The 17,556-nt window shown below is 40.6% G+C and overlaps 1 protein-coding gene across 6 annotated transcripts in view; it reads right to left on the reverse strand.

Annotated features, from left to right (window-relative positions):
• The window catches only part of nedd4a (NEDD4 E3 ubiquitin protein ligase a), a 44,436-nt gene that overhangs the window by 17,614 nt on the left and 9,266 nt on the right, over positions 1 to 17,556 (reverse strand). For 2 of the 6 annotated variants that reach the window (XM_042061341.1, XM_042061339.1), the window contains exons 1-2: positions 8,393 to 8,496; positions 6,841 to 8,270 (exon numbers count right to left, since the gene is read on the reverse strand). In XM_042061341.1, coding sequence (XP_041917275.1) covers positions 6,841 to 8,217 — 1,377 coding nt within the window. In that variant the 5' untranslated portion in view covers positions 8,218 to 8,270; positions 8,393 to 8,496. Of the gene's footprint in view, positions 1 to 6,840; positions 8,351 to 8,392; positions 8,497 to 9,217; positions 9,232 to 11,085; positions 11,144 to 14,429; positions 14,469 to 14,587; positions 14,667 to 17,556 lie in introns of those variants that run through there. The other 4 variants (XM_042061345.1, XM_042061342.1, XM_042061344.1 and 1 more) reach the window with 4 other exon arrangements.

Here is a 17,556-nt window from a genome sequence, read left to right on the forward strand (position 1 = left end):
CCAAAATAAGCTCAGCCAGAGAATGTGCCCACTTCCCCACTGCTCCCTTCTTGTGACAATCCAAGTTGGGTTTTTCCCTTTTTCAAAATCTACATTGAAAGGAAATTCCACAGATTTTCAAACAAAAGTGCAATCAAGTGTTCTTAGTCCTCCAAGACTTCCACCTCATGTTGCTCCCCCCCCCCACCAGAAGGACAGTCATTCATCTGAGAAATTGAGGTCAAACCACAAATCCATGAGCACAGACTGATGCTCAAATATAATACAAATGTTTCCTGGCATGCTGAAATATTTCAGTATTTTGAGTATAAAACCATGTAACTCCATATTTACCCACCACAGAAATATCATACTGTATCTTCCTTCTGAATACCCATAGACGCCAAGTAAAATGTAAGGACAACAATCTGAATTGTTAAGAGAAACATTTTGTAAGAAAAAGCAAATGCTGGAAACTCGCGGTCTCCAAAATTAAACCATTAGAGATGTAAACCATTACGGATATTCATCCTCACGGATAGTTGACACTCCTTAACTAGACTGCATTTCCGGCGGGAACTGCGAAAGTGTGCTTGCCCTGGTCTGGTCACCAACGTGAGCAGACAGTGGCATACACTTTGCTGAACTTGGCTTGATCCAAGCCTTCTAACAGTGCCTTTCAGTGTTGGAGCAGTGGCAATATCTCAAAAGCTCTAGGAGAGGGCTATTCAACTATTGGCTTGCGGGGTGAATGTGGTTAGTTGGATTTTACCTGTGGCCTGCCTTCGAATTTAGCTTCTATGACTAAAATCAAATCAATAAAATAAATCGACAGCAGTGATTGGCTGCAAAAATAAATAATGTCACGCATCTTGTGCCTCTCAAACTGGGCTATCAGGTAACCTACAGAAGAACTTAAATTATGAAATATGACAAAGGCATTAAAATGCTAATTGTTTGTCAGGATACTTTTTTACTGATTTATTTTAAAAACATGAGCTATGAGTGTGAATGTTATATATTCCAGGCCCTAATTCTGTTTTACTGGTTTATTTGACAAATAATCTATATGGATTTGCTCTATAAAGACCTTATGTCAGTTTGGGATTGTTTTGAGAGCCTATTGATGTATCTCAGAATAAAGGAATGTCCACAACATTAGTGATGTCTTTTTTTGTGTGTGTAAATGTATTTTACTTAACTTATTAAATGTAGCTGGATACTCATGAACGCATTTTTCTAATAGCCACAATAGGAGTAATTTTAGCAACACCGTATTTTAAGTGGCCCATAACGACCCAGTGGATCATGAAAACGTGCCAAAATTCACATTCCTTGCTTGTTGTTGGTACATTAATCCTATTCAGATTGCCACTTACCTGTGATGTAAGAGTTCAGTATAGGTTTAAGGTCTTGGGCAGGGATTTGACATTCTGTGACTTCTTCATTGAGGGCTTGTTTAGCAGCACTGTCCGCTTTCTCATTTCCCCTCAGACCAACATGGCCTGGGACCCAGCAAAAAACTACACTCAAGTTCTGGTTCTTTAGACGTTCTAGTTGATCAAGCTCAGCTTTGGTTGTACTTTTTGCATGACATTAAAGCCTACTGGAAAGATTTTTAATTGCAATTTAATTTAATGCAATTTACTTTTACGATTAAATACAATTAATTTATCCCTCTCACCCATAGTTTTCTATTTATTTACAAATGTACATAGGCCTACTGTAATTACATTTATACATAGTTATTCTACTGATCTTCATACTATTCATCCTGCACATAGACTTATTCTTACTACTCTTATAATGTTGTTTTTGCACTACAATGACACTGTTTCCACACTGCACATAGCTGCATGTTATGTACATATCTGTTATATATTTGTCATATTGAATATCCATATTTATTCTGTTTTATTATATTCTGTTAATACACTACATATATCTATATTATTATTTCTACTATTATAATGTTACTGCTACATCTACATACAGTATTCTACTTGTATGTATTGTATGAGAACTGCTAATACACTGCACATATTTATATTTAATTCATATTCTGTAAATCAACTGTATACTACTGTCTACATTGCACTATATTTCTTGACCTGTCTCTGTATATTTCATCACCTTTCTATACTTTGCATCACATTGCATGCATACTGTACATGAATCAGAGCTAAGATCTTTGGTTGCTATGAAGGCCAGTCGTTCTAAATGGATGTTGCTATGGCCAAAGGCCAGTTCTATCTCTGCCATTGTCAAGCGGGCATATCCTAACCTTATCTTATTTGAAACATCTCTATTTTACTAAATTCCATACAGTGAGTCCCATTAAGAAGTGGCCTACGTTTGCAAAGAGGAGAACATTTGATTCACAATGAAACGTTACATTTAAAGTACATGTTGACAATGAGTAGGCTAGTTTTGGTTGTTGTTGGTGGTGTTACTGCATCCCTTAGTTATGCATACAATGCAAAATTGTTCCCTCGCGATTGGAAGCTCCTGTAGACGCATTTCAAAACATCGCGACGTGAAATGCCACCACAAAAAATTGTTTGTGAATCGGTGTTAGTGAGTTAGGAGTCCTAGCGGCTTCTTTTAAGCGGTCACAGACTTAGGCGCTACTTTTAGGGCTAAAATGCTTCCTGAATTACTCTTAGTAAAAAAAAATAGGAGTCCTAAAGTTTCGAGTGACAAAGTTACGAGTGCAAGCATCTCATATCAAATGACCATGGCATTACGCTAAGCAACATAAATCCCATATCTCCTCCCTATGACATAGCTAGCTTCTAGCAACACAAGAAATGAATGATGTTAAATCTCCTCTTAGCATGTTAAGTCTCCGCTTAGCATTCTAATAACAGAAGGGGCACATTTATGTTGATCACTACAACATGACTCATTATGTCTGTAACTCTATAAAACATTTACTTTCATAAAGGACGCACACCATCCAGCACATACACATAGAAACCGATATTTTAGGCACTTGGCCACGAACTCAAAACGTGTCTCTCTGAAGCTCTGTTCTAGAATGTTTGCTCTGAAGGCTGGTCCCAGGGTTGCTAGGCAACATCAAATAAACGAAATTATTTGCACCTTCCTTACTTGTGAAGCTCACACTAATTCCACCGTATTTAGTGAAATGTACAATGTTGCCACCTAGTGTTCAGATGTATTTAACATTAACGTGATATTTCCTGCTTGTTCTTTGTCAACTCCATGCTTTGAGGAAAACAATCTTTTTATCAGTTCCCTCTTCAATGAGCGATTACCAGCTCGTTTTTGTAACAGAGATAGCTGTTTATTGTCCCTAGGTTTACAGAAACACCTATTCATATTAATACGTATGGAACGACCACTGCGGTGTCTCTGTCTCAAAGGGCCTAGGCGCAGGAGCTGGCCAAAAATTAGGGAGACGGGAATAATAATAAAACTTAAGAACAATAAGTGTGCTGCTTTGCAAGCACACTTAATTAACCGTTAACCGATAAGAAAATGTAGGCCTATTTAGAACAGACAAGTGACCAGAAAGTTTAGAAATTAGAAGTGATTTAGGCCCAACTTTTCAAATACAAAACAATTCAAGTGATGATAAGCAAGAAGTTGCCAGACTTTTGTGCGATGAACAAAACAGATGCACATAAACAGCAGCTCCGGCAGCCTATATTCTGTGTTATCATGGAAAATATAGTTAAAAATTAACTAGTTAACAGCCTAGGCACTGGCACCTTCTAATGTGTAAACACGTTAGAGTGCTGCAACGAAAAGCAGTTCCGGATATCATGCTATTTGAAACCCTTTCCTCTAAAATCTGCAGTTACGCTCCATGCTTGTGTTGGCATCATAAGAGAGCATATGGGTGCTCCACAACCTGGGCCAAGTATTTTTGTGTAACCTTGATAAGCAGCAGTGTGCCTATATTTAGCATGTTCAGCCTATTCAACCAAGACACATGGACCTAAAACTCAAATCCACAACAAGGTTTGATGGAGATTTCTGGTGTTTGGTATGTACACATACCAATATCACATGACCTATTGGAAAAACATGATCGGAGCTAAGGGTCAAATATGCTGGCAGATGGGCATGATTAACTCTATGGCCACGTCCATAAAACCTGCATCCGGACACAGACTACGCAAGAGTATGGAATGATTTATCCGCATGTTGGCTCTAAATTTATAAACAAGAAAATCATGGAATCCTCTTAACTCATAAGATCTATTATCTTGATAAAAAATGATGCAGAAATGGTTCATAGATAAATATCATATCAGAGTTCTTAGCCCACGCTTTGTTAATTAATTCCATATACAGTAACAGGACACCTCAGTGGCCCATATCCCTTATGTTATTACTACAAGAAGTTATTAACACGTTATTGCAAACTATGTATTGTAAATTACTGATACATGGATTGCCCAATATCCCCACTGGCATGGTTTCCGGGTTGAAAGGAGGCTGAATAAGCCTTGTTCACTAGGACCTACAGTAGTACCATGTTCAAGTGCCCACGGGGACCTAAGTAATTTCCCAAATCCATATGGAGGATAGGTGTAACGCACACCAAGATGAGGTGCTGGCTGCCGGTGTGTAAATCCAATGAAAGAGAAAGAAGGTGCCACACACTCAAGAGTTCATAAAAAAAAAATTTAATGGGCGATAACACTTCTGCCTACAAGACTTTCACCAGATCGCATCAGATAGCATCGCTCTCTCTCCCAATTGCTTCCTGTCAATCTTCTTCACGGTCCTATTATTTGTGGTTATTTGTGGACATTTTGCATCTTGGTTGTCGCACTGTACCACATGGAAATAATAAGGCACTTTTGCAGGAATTAACTATTGTGGCCAAGCCATTATTTATTGTGAATACTGGACTGAATTGGTTGCAGTACTACTGAAAGCAAGAGAAGGAAAAAACGGTATTGGATTGGTATTGATGGATCCTCAAGTTTGTGGCTTTGGTATTGTACATGAAAAAGTGGCATCATGCCATCTCAAGAATATACCATGGCAGTTACTTGATCGAATAGAGTGAGGTAGGTCATTTCACTACAAGGTAACACTAACAAAAAGAATTTTGAATACCATCTCTTATTGTGGAAAGCAGGCAGACACAGAGGGACAAAGTGAATGAGCTTTCCTAAATCTCTATACAGTGCATTGCACACAATGAAGACCAATTGATATTGCAACAGTCTGCTTGATGACTATTTAAAACCCAGTATTCAACATGCTTATTCACCAAGTGTTCTTTATAGGACCATATCGGGGTCCAGCTGTTATATAGATTTGTCAGTAGCATGTAATGTATTATGAACAATTTGTAAAGATATAGGCCTTTACATTGTTTATGGATGCTGGATTTAAGTAAAGTGTTTTTGTTGTTGTTCAATCTTCTATAGTACAATTAGGTGGTAGAAGCTGAGACGCACTGGCAAAAATGTTGTGGTAACGAAGGAAACAGCATGGGCTAACTGCTGCTGTAAGCCATTCTTGACAAGCTGTTAAACAACAAAAAAGGGGGGGGGCATGAGGCTAAGGGAATGGTTCCTGACACCTGATGCTTTACAAACATGGCCAGGCTGGGGGACCCACCAGCAAGGGGAACACACCACCATTTTACTGCAAAAGGCTCCAAGGCTCCCAAACATTCCCCCCTCCCCCATGACTGCCAGGGCACGCAGATGACTGGCATGGCTGAGCGCTGTGCTTGTATCATGTTGTTGAACTTCAATCCGCAGCTCTGAGCAGTGCTGCGACAGGCCAGACTATCTGGAGTCGGAGGGAATATTTTCGAGGTGCTTTATTTTTAGTCAGAGGAGCCCCCCCACCCCTGCCAACTTGAGCTGTTATAATTAGTGTTTGGTAAATACTTAAAGCCATTACTGAAAGTGTTAACAGAATAATAAAAAAATAAATCCAATCGAGTTGAAATGAGTACAATCGAATTAAAAAATGTCAGTGATGTAGAAAGATTCCCTCTACATCACCTTCATTTGGTGTTCTTTGCTCTTTCAACTTTTTGCATCGACGCCAGCACCTTGATGCATTACTGTAATGCAACTGAATACCTCTGAATGTTTGTCCACATTGGGCTTGTTAATTACATGACTTGGCTGCTACAACCTTCTCAGTTACTGAATTTAGCTCTTGCTTGCTTGCAGAGTTGAGTCTTATGGTAAACACAGTTACATCCGCAAAGCAGAGGTTGTGACAGAGGGAGATGGCATTATCATATGGCTCACAGTGTTGCTAAGGCCTTGCTAGCTAAGGCCTTTTTTACTCAACAACACGTTTCTGAATAGTCTTTAAGCATACCTTTATTAATAATCGTTTCAGGGATTGAACTACAGACTTTCTTTTCTAAAAGAACGAGGGGAAAATTAATTGGTAATGTTTCAACACCAAATAAAACTTTAATACAACTTAAAATGGAAGCCATAGCCTTCAAGAACTCTCCTTTATGTAATCTAAACCAATTGGCTAATTGGGCTATTTAGACATTGATATGTTTTGTCTAGAAACCCTTGTAAAGCAAGGTATGGAAACCCTAAAGACCAGTTTCACATTTATTTCAGTTTATCTGGCATTGTATTTTGTCTGTGCTATGGACAGGCCCAATGCTGATCACTGTCAACAGCTGGTAGCTTCTCTATTTTGAAATCTGACCCTCATCACGTTCTTCGAAATGGATATTGAAGTCCTTAAAGTTTAACATGAAATAGACAATATTCAATATTCTAAAGTCTATTTATAAAATTTGCTTCCAAAGGATAATGACCAACATGCTGGCAGTGCAAATCACAGAGTTCTAATTTAATACATAACAGACGAAAAAAGGCTTACTAATGTGTTTCCTCCAGCGTTGGTCTGAGAGTGATCCCTTTTTTCATTAGATTTCATATCCATTGAGGATCCAGTGTTTCCTACCCTTGTTCCACGGGACACATGTATGTGAACCTGGGGAGAGCCGTTCTTGAGGCTACTGTACGCTGGTTTGGAAAAATGGCATGAAATCCCTCTGTGTACCAAGGGCACTTCCAGAGAAATGCTCCGCTGAAACGCATGATGCCCTCCCTTTTCTTCAATTATTTCACCAGTATTTACCCACACATTATTTGTCTTCTCTGCTAGTTTGGATGTTGGCAACAAGCAAGCAGAAGTACTTCGATAAAGTTTCACGGTCCCGGACTCAGGTTTATCAATGGGCTTCAAAGCCTCATAATGGGTGTTGCCTGAATCAACATTCACCATTGCCTTGATTGGATTCTCTTTTGTCAAAGGTGCTGCCCACTGGTTGGCAAAGTGCAGAAGTACACTAGAGTGCCTCTCTGTCCGCTCCATGTGTGTGGATTTATCCTCCGTCTTGCCGCAGTCATTCCGTTCTTCTGGCCTCTCCAGCTGAGGGATGCTGAAATGTACAATGGGCCTAGCGTCTCTGAGCTCAGCTGACGCACAGCTGCTCTTGGACAGCCTCAGGCCGCTGAGTGCCGTGGCGACAGATCCTTTGGAGGTCGCTTGCGGGTCATCCTGTGCGATGTCGCTGGAAGACAGCTGGAGTTGGTGAGAGGTTTGGTAGGAGCCTCGTGCTGGGGGCACCACGGGCAGGGCTACCGGGCTGACGGGGGAGGCTGGCGGCGTGTTACAGGGGCTCCGTGGGAAGATCACCAGCGAGGAGCAACGCCGCAGGGGCACCCGGGTCTTCCGCCGGGGTGCACTCCGTTCACTGGCTTGTGCCCCAGTGCCCGTCACCGCCTTCCTCTCAGGCAGATCAGGTTCAAATATGCTGCTGCTACTGCAGTAGCCAGCGTCGCTGATCGTGCTACTGCTACACGACCCCCCGTCTGAGTTACTCCCCACGCCACCCTCGCAGTCAGCCTTCTCCCCATCATCGCCTGCGCTCCCCTCCAACTCTCCACCCAACCGGCTGGGCTGCAGGGAGATCTGTAGAATGCTCTTCTTGTTCGTCGAGCCGTTAACCTTGGGTATAAATACGGACGAGTAGCGCTGTAAATTACCGTACTCCGGTGACAGTGGAGGCAAAGCCAGGGCCAGCTGCCCTGGAGTCACCTTCATGTGGACCGAGCTGTGCGCCAGACTCTCAGAAGGACTGCGGGGAAAAGCTCCCAGACCGCTCTCCTCGTCATGACCACTACAGCTCTCTGACAAAGGGTCAGTGTTGCTCCTCCTCGACGCAAAATGCAAGCGGAGCCGGCGAGCCATGCGTCTGACTCTCTAATCCCAGAGACCGAGTAGATAGGAAGACATTGCAAAATCTGCTTGTGTAAAAAAAAAAGCAGCAGCAGAAGCAGAAGCAAAGCAACTGCTATGGGTCCAGCACGGTGATTAGAATCATTAGCGGCAACACATAGTCAAAATAGCTCCTGTGACAACCTACATTCCTGACGTGTCTGCTGGGTGGCTAATGGCCAGGGGAGGTCAGATGTACTCTGAAGGAAAAGCTGAGACTCCTCAGAAGTGCACAGTCCCCTGTGGTCTGCCTCTTTAAGGAGCAGGGGGTATATTCAGCAACCTAGCACGGCACTGAGGCAGCCACTGAAAAGAGAGCACACAAACACACACACAGACACACACACACTCACTCTTCTAGCCCACCACAAAATCTACTCCAACACCAAAACCACAGAGTGTGGCAATTCTACCAGTGTGGCAAATTCCTCCCCGTCTGAACACTATTTTCCTGCCTCTCGGTCTGGCACTAGCTCACTTGAAGACTTCAGTGGCACTTCCAACAGCGGCTACGCTTCTACGGTTTCTCCTGCGCGACACCCCTGCTCATATTTTTACCCACTGGGATAGAATTACAGGAAATCAAACAGAAAGAGTTTCAGCATAATTCTATATCAAACAGATTGATTTTTCAAATCACATGTACACTTTGAAACCTGGAAAACAAGGATTTTTTGGCAGAATGTATGACTATCATTAGTCAGTAGGACCTGCTAACATCAGCATCAACATTTAGCCACAGATGTAAACCATAAAGAATGAGTCACCCAGTCACACAGAGTAAAACAGTCCTAATGAATATGTAGCAGTAGAAAGATTTAATTTATAATCAACAAGTGATTTTCCAGCTTTCAGGTATCAAAAGGAAAAAAGGTGGATTGTCCGCACACTTGCTCCCATCAGGAATTTTTATTGACTAATTCACCCGTGTGTAACGTTTCGAGCTTATACGCTCTCAGTCTGATGAAGGCACTTTTTGACCAGCACCTGCCTTGGATGTGCGCACCAACAAACTACTTTTCATTTGACCAGCTTTCAGGTATCCCATGCTCACAACGATAGTGCTACATCACATGCTATTTGACACCTTATGTTGCATCAAATGCTGGTTATGATGCCAGCTTCTCTGTCATTAACATTCCATGCCATCAATCAGAAACAACTGCTCTCAGCTAAGCTATTCTGGGGGACCAAGGTGCAAAGGAAGGTAGACTTAACTAATTGTTTAGAATGGCCGACAAACATGCACATATCAAGTCATGACTGGACTTTTCTCCATAAAAAAACTAATTTTAAAGAGAATATTTTATTTAATATTTAATAAAAGGGTAGGGTATTTAGTGACCCCTTTCAGAGACAGTTAAAATAATCTGAATGGCTTACCAAGATACCCAAGCATGTTATATGACCAAGTACCAAATCAATACAGTTCAGTTCCTAACTGGAAAGGCATGTGTGCCATGTCCACCAAAAAGCATTTAATTTTTTAAATGAATCAAATTAATCATGGCAGATTATGTGGCACAGTGTGATGTGATTACTGGGTATAAAAGCAACCGAATAACCCCTGTGCAACTGAATCCTATGCTACAACATTGATGCCGGCAGCCCTGAGTATTACTATGCTGTGAAATACAGTGAGGCTATCGTAAGTGGCACATAGAATGCAACATGTTTGAAACCTGAGAAAGACAAAATGCCAGTTGTAGCAGGCAGATGTTTCTCTATGCAGACAGTGTTTTCTTTAAGCGTTTTCTTTACATAGACTCCCTCTATAATGCAGCTGCTATTATTTCTCTTAGATTCCTGTCTTGATTTTTTTTCCCCTTCCATGGCCAAAGACAACAAAAATGTTTGTTGACTTTGACTACCAAATCCAATTTTATAGAAGTTAATGAAATGAAAAGTTAATTGGTCTTTCCAAATACTCAATGGGACACAATCTTCTATACACTCCATCACAAAACAGCATATTCTATATAGCAATACTTTATTCCATCTAGTAAAAATCTAAAATTAAACTAAAGTTTGTGGATGAGGCGGCTGTACAGTGTAGCAACACAAGTTTTTGTAATCTTTATGTTGGCTCATTTCAGCAAAGATGAGAACTGATAAGAAGTATGGTTAGGTGAATACAGGCTACTGTAAATCCATTAAGAAATGTCCAAATAAAGCCAGATGAATAATTCTCAAGTTTATTCACTTGGGCATAGCGGCAGTCTCAAGGTGAAGGTATTCGAGGTATGCAAAAACCCTTTTCTTAAAAAATATTTTTAAAGTAACACCTGCACGGTGGTAAGCTTACTTATGTTGTACAAACATTTCACAAGAGTGGGCATATAGCTTGTGTATAGTTCCAATACTTGCATGGAGGTGAGCTTACTAATTCATGTTGTAAACATTTCTATAGAGTGGGGTGGGCATATAGCTTGTGTATAGTTCCAATACCAACAGCTTCAAATAGGTATTTTGCTTGAACTCAGTTTGAGTCATTATATGTGAAAAGTAGCATACTGAAATTGTAGAGGGAAAAATTACATTTTCACTTAAACCAATATAGAGCTCTACAAGTATACAAAAATAAATAAAAAAGGACAATGTCAAGCTTAATGTAGTCTTATAATCTGTAAAGGACCACTTTGGAGTTTTGCATGTGCGCTGAAACGATGAATGGGTTGGTTGATTGAGTATGGGTTGGGTTATGGTTCAAATATTTGTGCAATTTATTCAGAAATTATTCTGTATTTTGTGTGTTTTAACGTGTTTTCGTGTGTGATGGATGTTCAAGATTATGAGGGTGATGTGCGTGAGACAGAGGCTACTTGTATCATAAAAAAACACTCACCAGACGATTCTCATCAAACACTTCCAAAAGCAGTCGATGTTTTCTGGGATGAACCTAAAAACAGAATGAAAAGGCTATCAACTTCAACATGCATCGACTGATTTAATGTAGCAAGCTATTATACTGATTATTCAGTATAAAAATGTGATTGTGACATTGTCATGAAACAGTGTAGTAAGGATTCATTCTAATACAATTCCTACACAAAGTGCCAAATAAGGTGATCTGGTGAGGACACAGCATGATTCAGACCAAACATAACTATACGGTGCCTTGCTATAAACAACTGATATTCAAGGATAACATTAGCACCAGTCAAAGGTATCCCAAGCAGTCTGGCCAGTAAATAAGGTCAGAGTTTGTGAGTTAAGTCATAATCAGGTTTTAGCAAGAGTGCTAACACCACTGATTCAGAGCACCTTTTAAACACTAGAAGTGCCCCTCATGCGTAAACTCAGGCTGATGCCCAGCTTCTGATTTCATTCTGGGGGGGCTCTCATAACCCACAAATGGCTGGTGACTCATGTCAGCGTGCAGCAGCATGCAATCAAAGCACAGTCATGAACAAAGATAGACCTGCAGTAGATGCTACTGTCATTTTATTCTAGGCTAACACACCATGTGCAGAGACAATGTAGGCCATGGTTGGGTTTCCATCCACGTCATTGACATTTTTTTTTATACACATTCATTAATTTTTGGCTACACAAAATATGTGGACATTTCCATCAGCTGTGTTGTGTGAAATAAAAAAACTACGCTCTCCTGATCAAAAGATCTGGGATCAAAGGGTAAGGTTGTCAGGGTAATTGGAAACACCTGATAAGTATGCAACAAATATGCTAATGATAGAGAGAGAGAGAGAGAGAGAGAGAGAGAGAGAGAGAGAGAGAGAGAGAGAGAGAGAGAGAGAGAGAGAGAGAGAGAGAGAGAGAGAGAGAGACTAGCCAACCAAACAATGTTGGTTGTATTCTTGTCATCATTTAGCTCAATCCAGTAAAGAAATAATAAAACAAAATAATCTAATAACAATAAATAAATAATTATTTTAAACCTTACACAAGCCACACACACACACACAGACAGACCATTGTGTGTGTGTGTGTGTGTGCATCCGCTTGCCCTCTAGTGACATATTCCTCTGACCCTGTATTGCATGCTAGCTAATTGGATGCTTCAGCTGTATTCCTATGTAGTACAAATATGTTTAACTTCAACAAATACGTTTATCCCTCGTGCAAATGAGCGATAGAAAACCGATTGGCGCAAATGAAAGCTAACAAATACTCCGATCCGCCACTGACACTACATTATCCACATTTGCAGCAGAAACCTCCATTTGGTTACTGTAGTGTCATGCAAAAGCTAAGATTGCAAAGACAAGACCTAGACCAGATGTGCATATGTAGAAGCTTTCTTTTGCCTGTTTTTAATTAGAAAAAAATAGCTGATAGCTTTGGAAGTAGACAACTCTCATGAGGTATGCTACTTTGGTTACAAAGTAAAATAAACATGGTAGCGAGTTGAGGTGGAACCACTCTGTGAATATTTGATGGGGTGTGTGACACTACATAAATACTTCCTGGTGAAGGTCAGAAAAAAAGAAAACAGTTTAACTTGTGTTTATAACAAGAACGACACTGCCAAAACATTTGGAACTCCCTGTAAGGATTCCTTTACTGGGATATAGGACACTTGCATTGCCTACAGAGATCAGAATCGCTGACTTTAGGGATGTTTTCCTTAAATTCGCTTATATTGGTAAAACTAGTGTAAATACACTACCATTACATTATGATTATACCAGTGGCCAGCTGACACCTCTCGGAGTTTGGTAATGGGGTCAACCACAGAAGAAAGAAATCCCCATTAGTTTAATAATCCAAACAAGTTAACAGAGTACTCTAACAGCATAATGTCCAATGGCACCTATGCACCACTGAATTCTGTGTTTCCCACAGCTTCACAAAGGCATATACTTTAATATTTAACCAGCTAGTATGTTTACACAGCCATATGCTCACAAGTGGTAAGCATCAAAAGCAGAGGTCAAAACAACAAACTAAGCACTGTTCAGATGAAGCCCTCTAGTGGTGCTCATAAGAGACAGAGGCATTAAAGGTAAACTATGCAGTATTGGCAATTTCCTTACTGTTTTTGCTTCTTTTTTGCTGGCTTTGTCATGACGAATGTCTGAGAAACTCCATCACTACCTTTTTCTAGCCGGTGCCTAGCGTCTATGTCAGGGGTTCTCAAAGTTTTGATTGGTGAGGGCCAATTCAGGAACCCAACATTGAACTGAGGGCCGCCAAAGGGGCGGGGGGAGAGAAAAAAAAAACTGGAAAAAAATCCCATTTGTAATCATTTTAAAGACCAGGTTGCATCTCTACAGTTTATATTTATTGCATTAAACATATTTTCATTCATAACTGAGGCTAAACCTGGCAAAACAATGCACACACAATCCCTGGGGTTCTCTACCCTCAACAGACAAATTTGAGATATAACAGTTCTGGTTGCAGTCCATTTCAAGTACAAACTTATTCAGAACAAACAGTCTCAGTGTGCCTTGTTTCCTATCAGTATAGGCCTTATTCTGGGCCAATTCCAGCTACCAAAGCACCACTGGAAAACCTGACGGCCACGAAACACCACTAAACGGAGATTCATTCTTTTCAAAGCATACAGTACAGTTTTAACATTTTTACAGATGTTATCAGATGTTATCGCGGGCCGCCAAAAATGTTTCCGCGGGCCGCCATTGGCCCCCGGGCCGCACTTTGAGAACCTATGGTGTATGTGTATTTAAATGCAGTAAAGCAATTTGTTACACTCGTTATACTTCCTGACACTGAGGCCGTCGGCCCGCCGGCCCACAGTTGCAAGGGTGGTTTTTCCGCTCACAGGCGCTAGGGGGAAGCGAGACGGCCACCATTCAACCCGAAAAAAAGTCATATAACCATTCCAATGACTCTGAAGAGGTTAAATGAAGGTAAATGAATCGAAAAAAACTTGCATATTAAGCTAAAAAACCTGCATAATGTGCCTTTAAGATGTTGTCTTAAAAGCACACTATTGCTACTACTAGGCATGGTGGATGGATACATTTAAGTGTTGTTATAAGCTCTAAAATGGATAATGCTTAATACAAACAAGAAAACACAATGAACAGCATAAGGGAGTATAGAGGGTAAACAAGACTTAAGTGAGGCCAGTTAGGGGTTAAGAATAGAGATAGCATGCTGAGATACTGAGGAAAGGTAAATTGTTTCCATTCAGTGCCTTTTTCCATGACATCACAACACAATACACATCAAACCTAGGCTAATAGTTTACTTACCCTGAAAAAGAATTCTTCATTCCATTTTGGGTCCAATGTCTAATAGGTGAGGAAAGAGAAAAAGATAGCTGCATTTATTTATTATTTTCTGCTAAAGTTATCAGCTATGTAAACAGCCATCTTAATGTCAAGTTGCAAAGTTATGACAGCCAACTGACCTTTTTAATTGTCTTGGTCTGAACACTTGTCAGTTCACCATTGATGGCATCATAGAGTGAGACCCTTGTATATGGATCACTGGATGAAATACAATGGAAAAAAGGGTTTTAATAACATCTAAATCACATCTTGCATCATCATATCATTAAGTGTCACAGGATAATGACTTTAGAAGATGTTATTCCAAAACAGTGATAAACCAAACAATTTTTCACCTTCCCCTTAGGCTGAAGAGCAGAGCTAATTGGGCCAAAATAGAATGCACACTTGTAATATTTGCAAGGGAAAAGGTTTTTAACAGCACCATTTTTTTGTTTGTTTCTGACAGTCACTAGATGAAAATGCTATACTGGCTTTATTCTTCTAACCTTATTCAGATAAACGCATTCATATAAAAAAAAAAAAAAACCCTCCTTGCACATTGCACTCCGACAGAGATGTACATGTTTTGTACACACACCTTGAAATTTACATTGACATTCACTGTATTTTACCCACTACCACACTAAAGTACCTGTCCTGCATATCCAAAATAATGGATGCATGCCTGTTAATGAACCCTAGCATGTACTTTCTGTCAGAGGTCAATGCTACCAATGTACCCTGCATCTCACAAGGCTAGTTTTCACAGATCATAGCCTGGAGACCTTCAGTTGAAATTCAATTTCCTTCTGTTCAGCACTCTTGTGGAGTAGCTCAGGTGAGGATGTAGAAGTAAGCACTGTGCAACTAAAGTAACACCTGAAGTGGTCAACAAAAATAGTGTGAATGGACCCATTTTAGTCAGAGGGAAAACTTGCAAAATTAGATTGGACCTCTTAAAAAATAAGTTATTGAGGTTTTTGCATTTCTGGTGTCCTTAGGACATCTTGTGAACATTTCTGGATGATAACATTAAATTTAGGCTGTGGCAATTTTTTTATTGGCATATTTCCAAAATGGTACAGTGGCATATAAGAATAGCATATCTCCACACCTAATGGGTCAATTTTGATGGTGTATATATCGAATCATAAGTTTTCCGGGATGCGGAGTCCATTACTGGGGTGAATAAAGAGGTTGGGGTTCAAGTTCACATTATAATGGTAAAGGTTATGGTAATTTACATTACCATAACAATAGTACATTAACAATAGATGGTGCAACCCCGGACATGTTACAGTGAAGGAGACTGTATGCTGTAAGGATGTGGAGTTATTAGTAGGGCTGGGACCATAGACAGAGAGCAGAAATCAACTTTGAGAGATCTGAGTGATTTTCGAGTGAGCGCTGGTCAGATTCCTCCTCGCTCGCAGCCATAGACAGTAAAAGAAATGGACGAACAGACTCAGTCGTTCTCAATGGGAGGGCACTGAGTCATTTTTCAGTTGGTCCCCCCAGTACTGCGCAGACTCGCACTTAACTTCGTGACGTTAGCCATCGACCTGAATCTTGTAACTCATATGATAGATACACAGAAATTCTTCTCACACTTCCTTCGCCTTCAAAGTCATCAAAGTTAAACATTTATTTACGTATTATTATTATCATCATCCTCACAAGTGATATCAAGTCGTGTTAATGTTGAAACTACCACACATGATCATCATACCTGTCTACATTTAGCTTTCCAAAAACGGGATCTGTGTTTGCATATTTAATACGTTTCATACACGTGTTTCAACACTGCATTTCGGTCGTTGCTTTTACCTTAGGCTACCATTACCTTACGCATACCAGTTATGTATCCACCAGCTGCCTGCCTGCAGCCTACTTCCAAAACTCCAAAGCTGCTTGCTGTCAGATTTGGTTCCGAGGGCACAAGTTCAGTGCATCAACAACACTCAATAACAGTTTATGTGATGTGTTAATCAATTAAATTCCCAACTATTTCAGCTAATTTCAACTAACAGCTAGTTCTGGAGTAGGCCATTCAACTAGCCCGCTTGCTTACGATGAGACTCAGGCTGCGCAGTCGGCACCCGCTTCCTTATTTGGGTTTTGGGTTGCCAGGTTTTAGCCTATGACAAAACGGTTGAAATTGAAACTAAGTGATCGTGTGTAGTGTGTATTTCATACACAATCTGGCAACCTGAATGGATCAATGATTTTAATGAAGTTTGATGGCCATGCAAATTACGGGAGTTTTCCGGGAGAAATAACAAAACGGGAGGGTGCTGGGAGATGACCTTGAAATACGGGAGAAACCCGGGAAAAAACGGGAGTGTTGACAGGTATGATGATCATCTTCAAAAACAGTCATGGTAAAACAAAAAAACAAAAAAAAAAAGTTATAGCCTTGAAGCTAATCTCACTTGACCTACGGTCAATCCATCGAAAACCTCTGAAATGATTATCGTTAGACTACCTAACGGTAAAACTACTGTTTTTCATTGGGTTTACTTGCCTCTATGCTTTACTTTAAAGGGACACCAGGCAAGCCTGGTGCTTTTTCTCTACGAATCTCCCCCTCGTTTGGTCTGAAGCTCTTTTCCTTGCGTCTTCCGTCCAGGGTTTTCGCTGCTTCTTCGCCGGCTCTGCCATTATACACACGTTTGCAACAATCTCTAGCGTTTCGTTAGCCTGCCTCTGTGCTGTAAACTGATCCTGCTTCGGTCGGCGGGTAGGATACACCGAACTTGCAAGTGGGATATTCTTCCTACAGGCAGTTGGGGCGGGCGAGAGAGCCTTCATTCGCCCCGTAATGAGTCATTTAACCATATACCGACTTACGAAGATGATTAATTAACACGAAAACGTTGCCTGGTGTCCCCTTAACATACAATGCTATTGTAGGCTACATAGCTTTGTTCACGAGTTTCCGTGCTGGCTGGACTACACTTCTTATCCAAACAATATGGTTATCTCCCTTCAGTGCGTTAGCTTCCCTTCAACCGGACATGCTAAACATTCTTCTTACGGGAACCTAACGTTACGTACGAGGTAGTCGAGTCTTGTTTTGCCTTTTATTGTTTATGTAGATAACACA

Source organism: Alosa sapidissima, chromosome 14 (genome assembly GCF_018492685.1).
Source record: "Alosa sapidissima isolate fAloSap1 chromosome 14, fAloSap1.pri, whole genome shotgun sequence".
NCBI classification, from domain to species: domain Eukaryota; kingdom Metazoa; phylum Chordata; class Actinopteri; order Clupeiformes; family Clupeidae; genus Alosa; species Alosa sapidissima.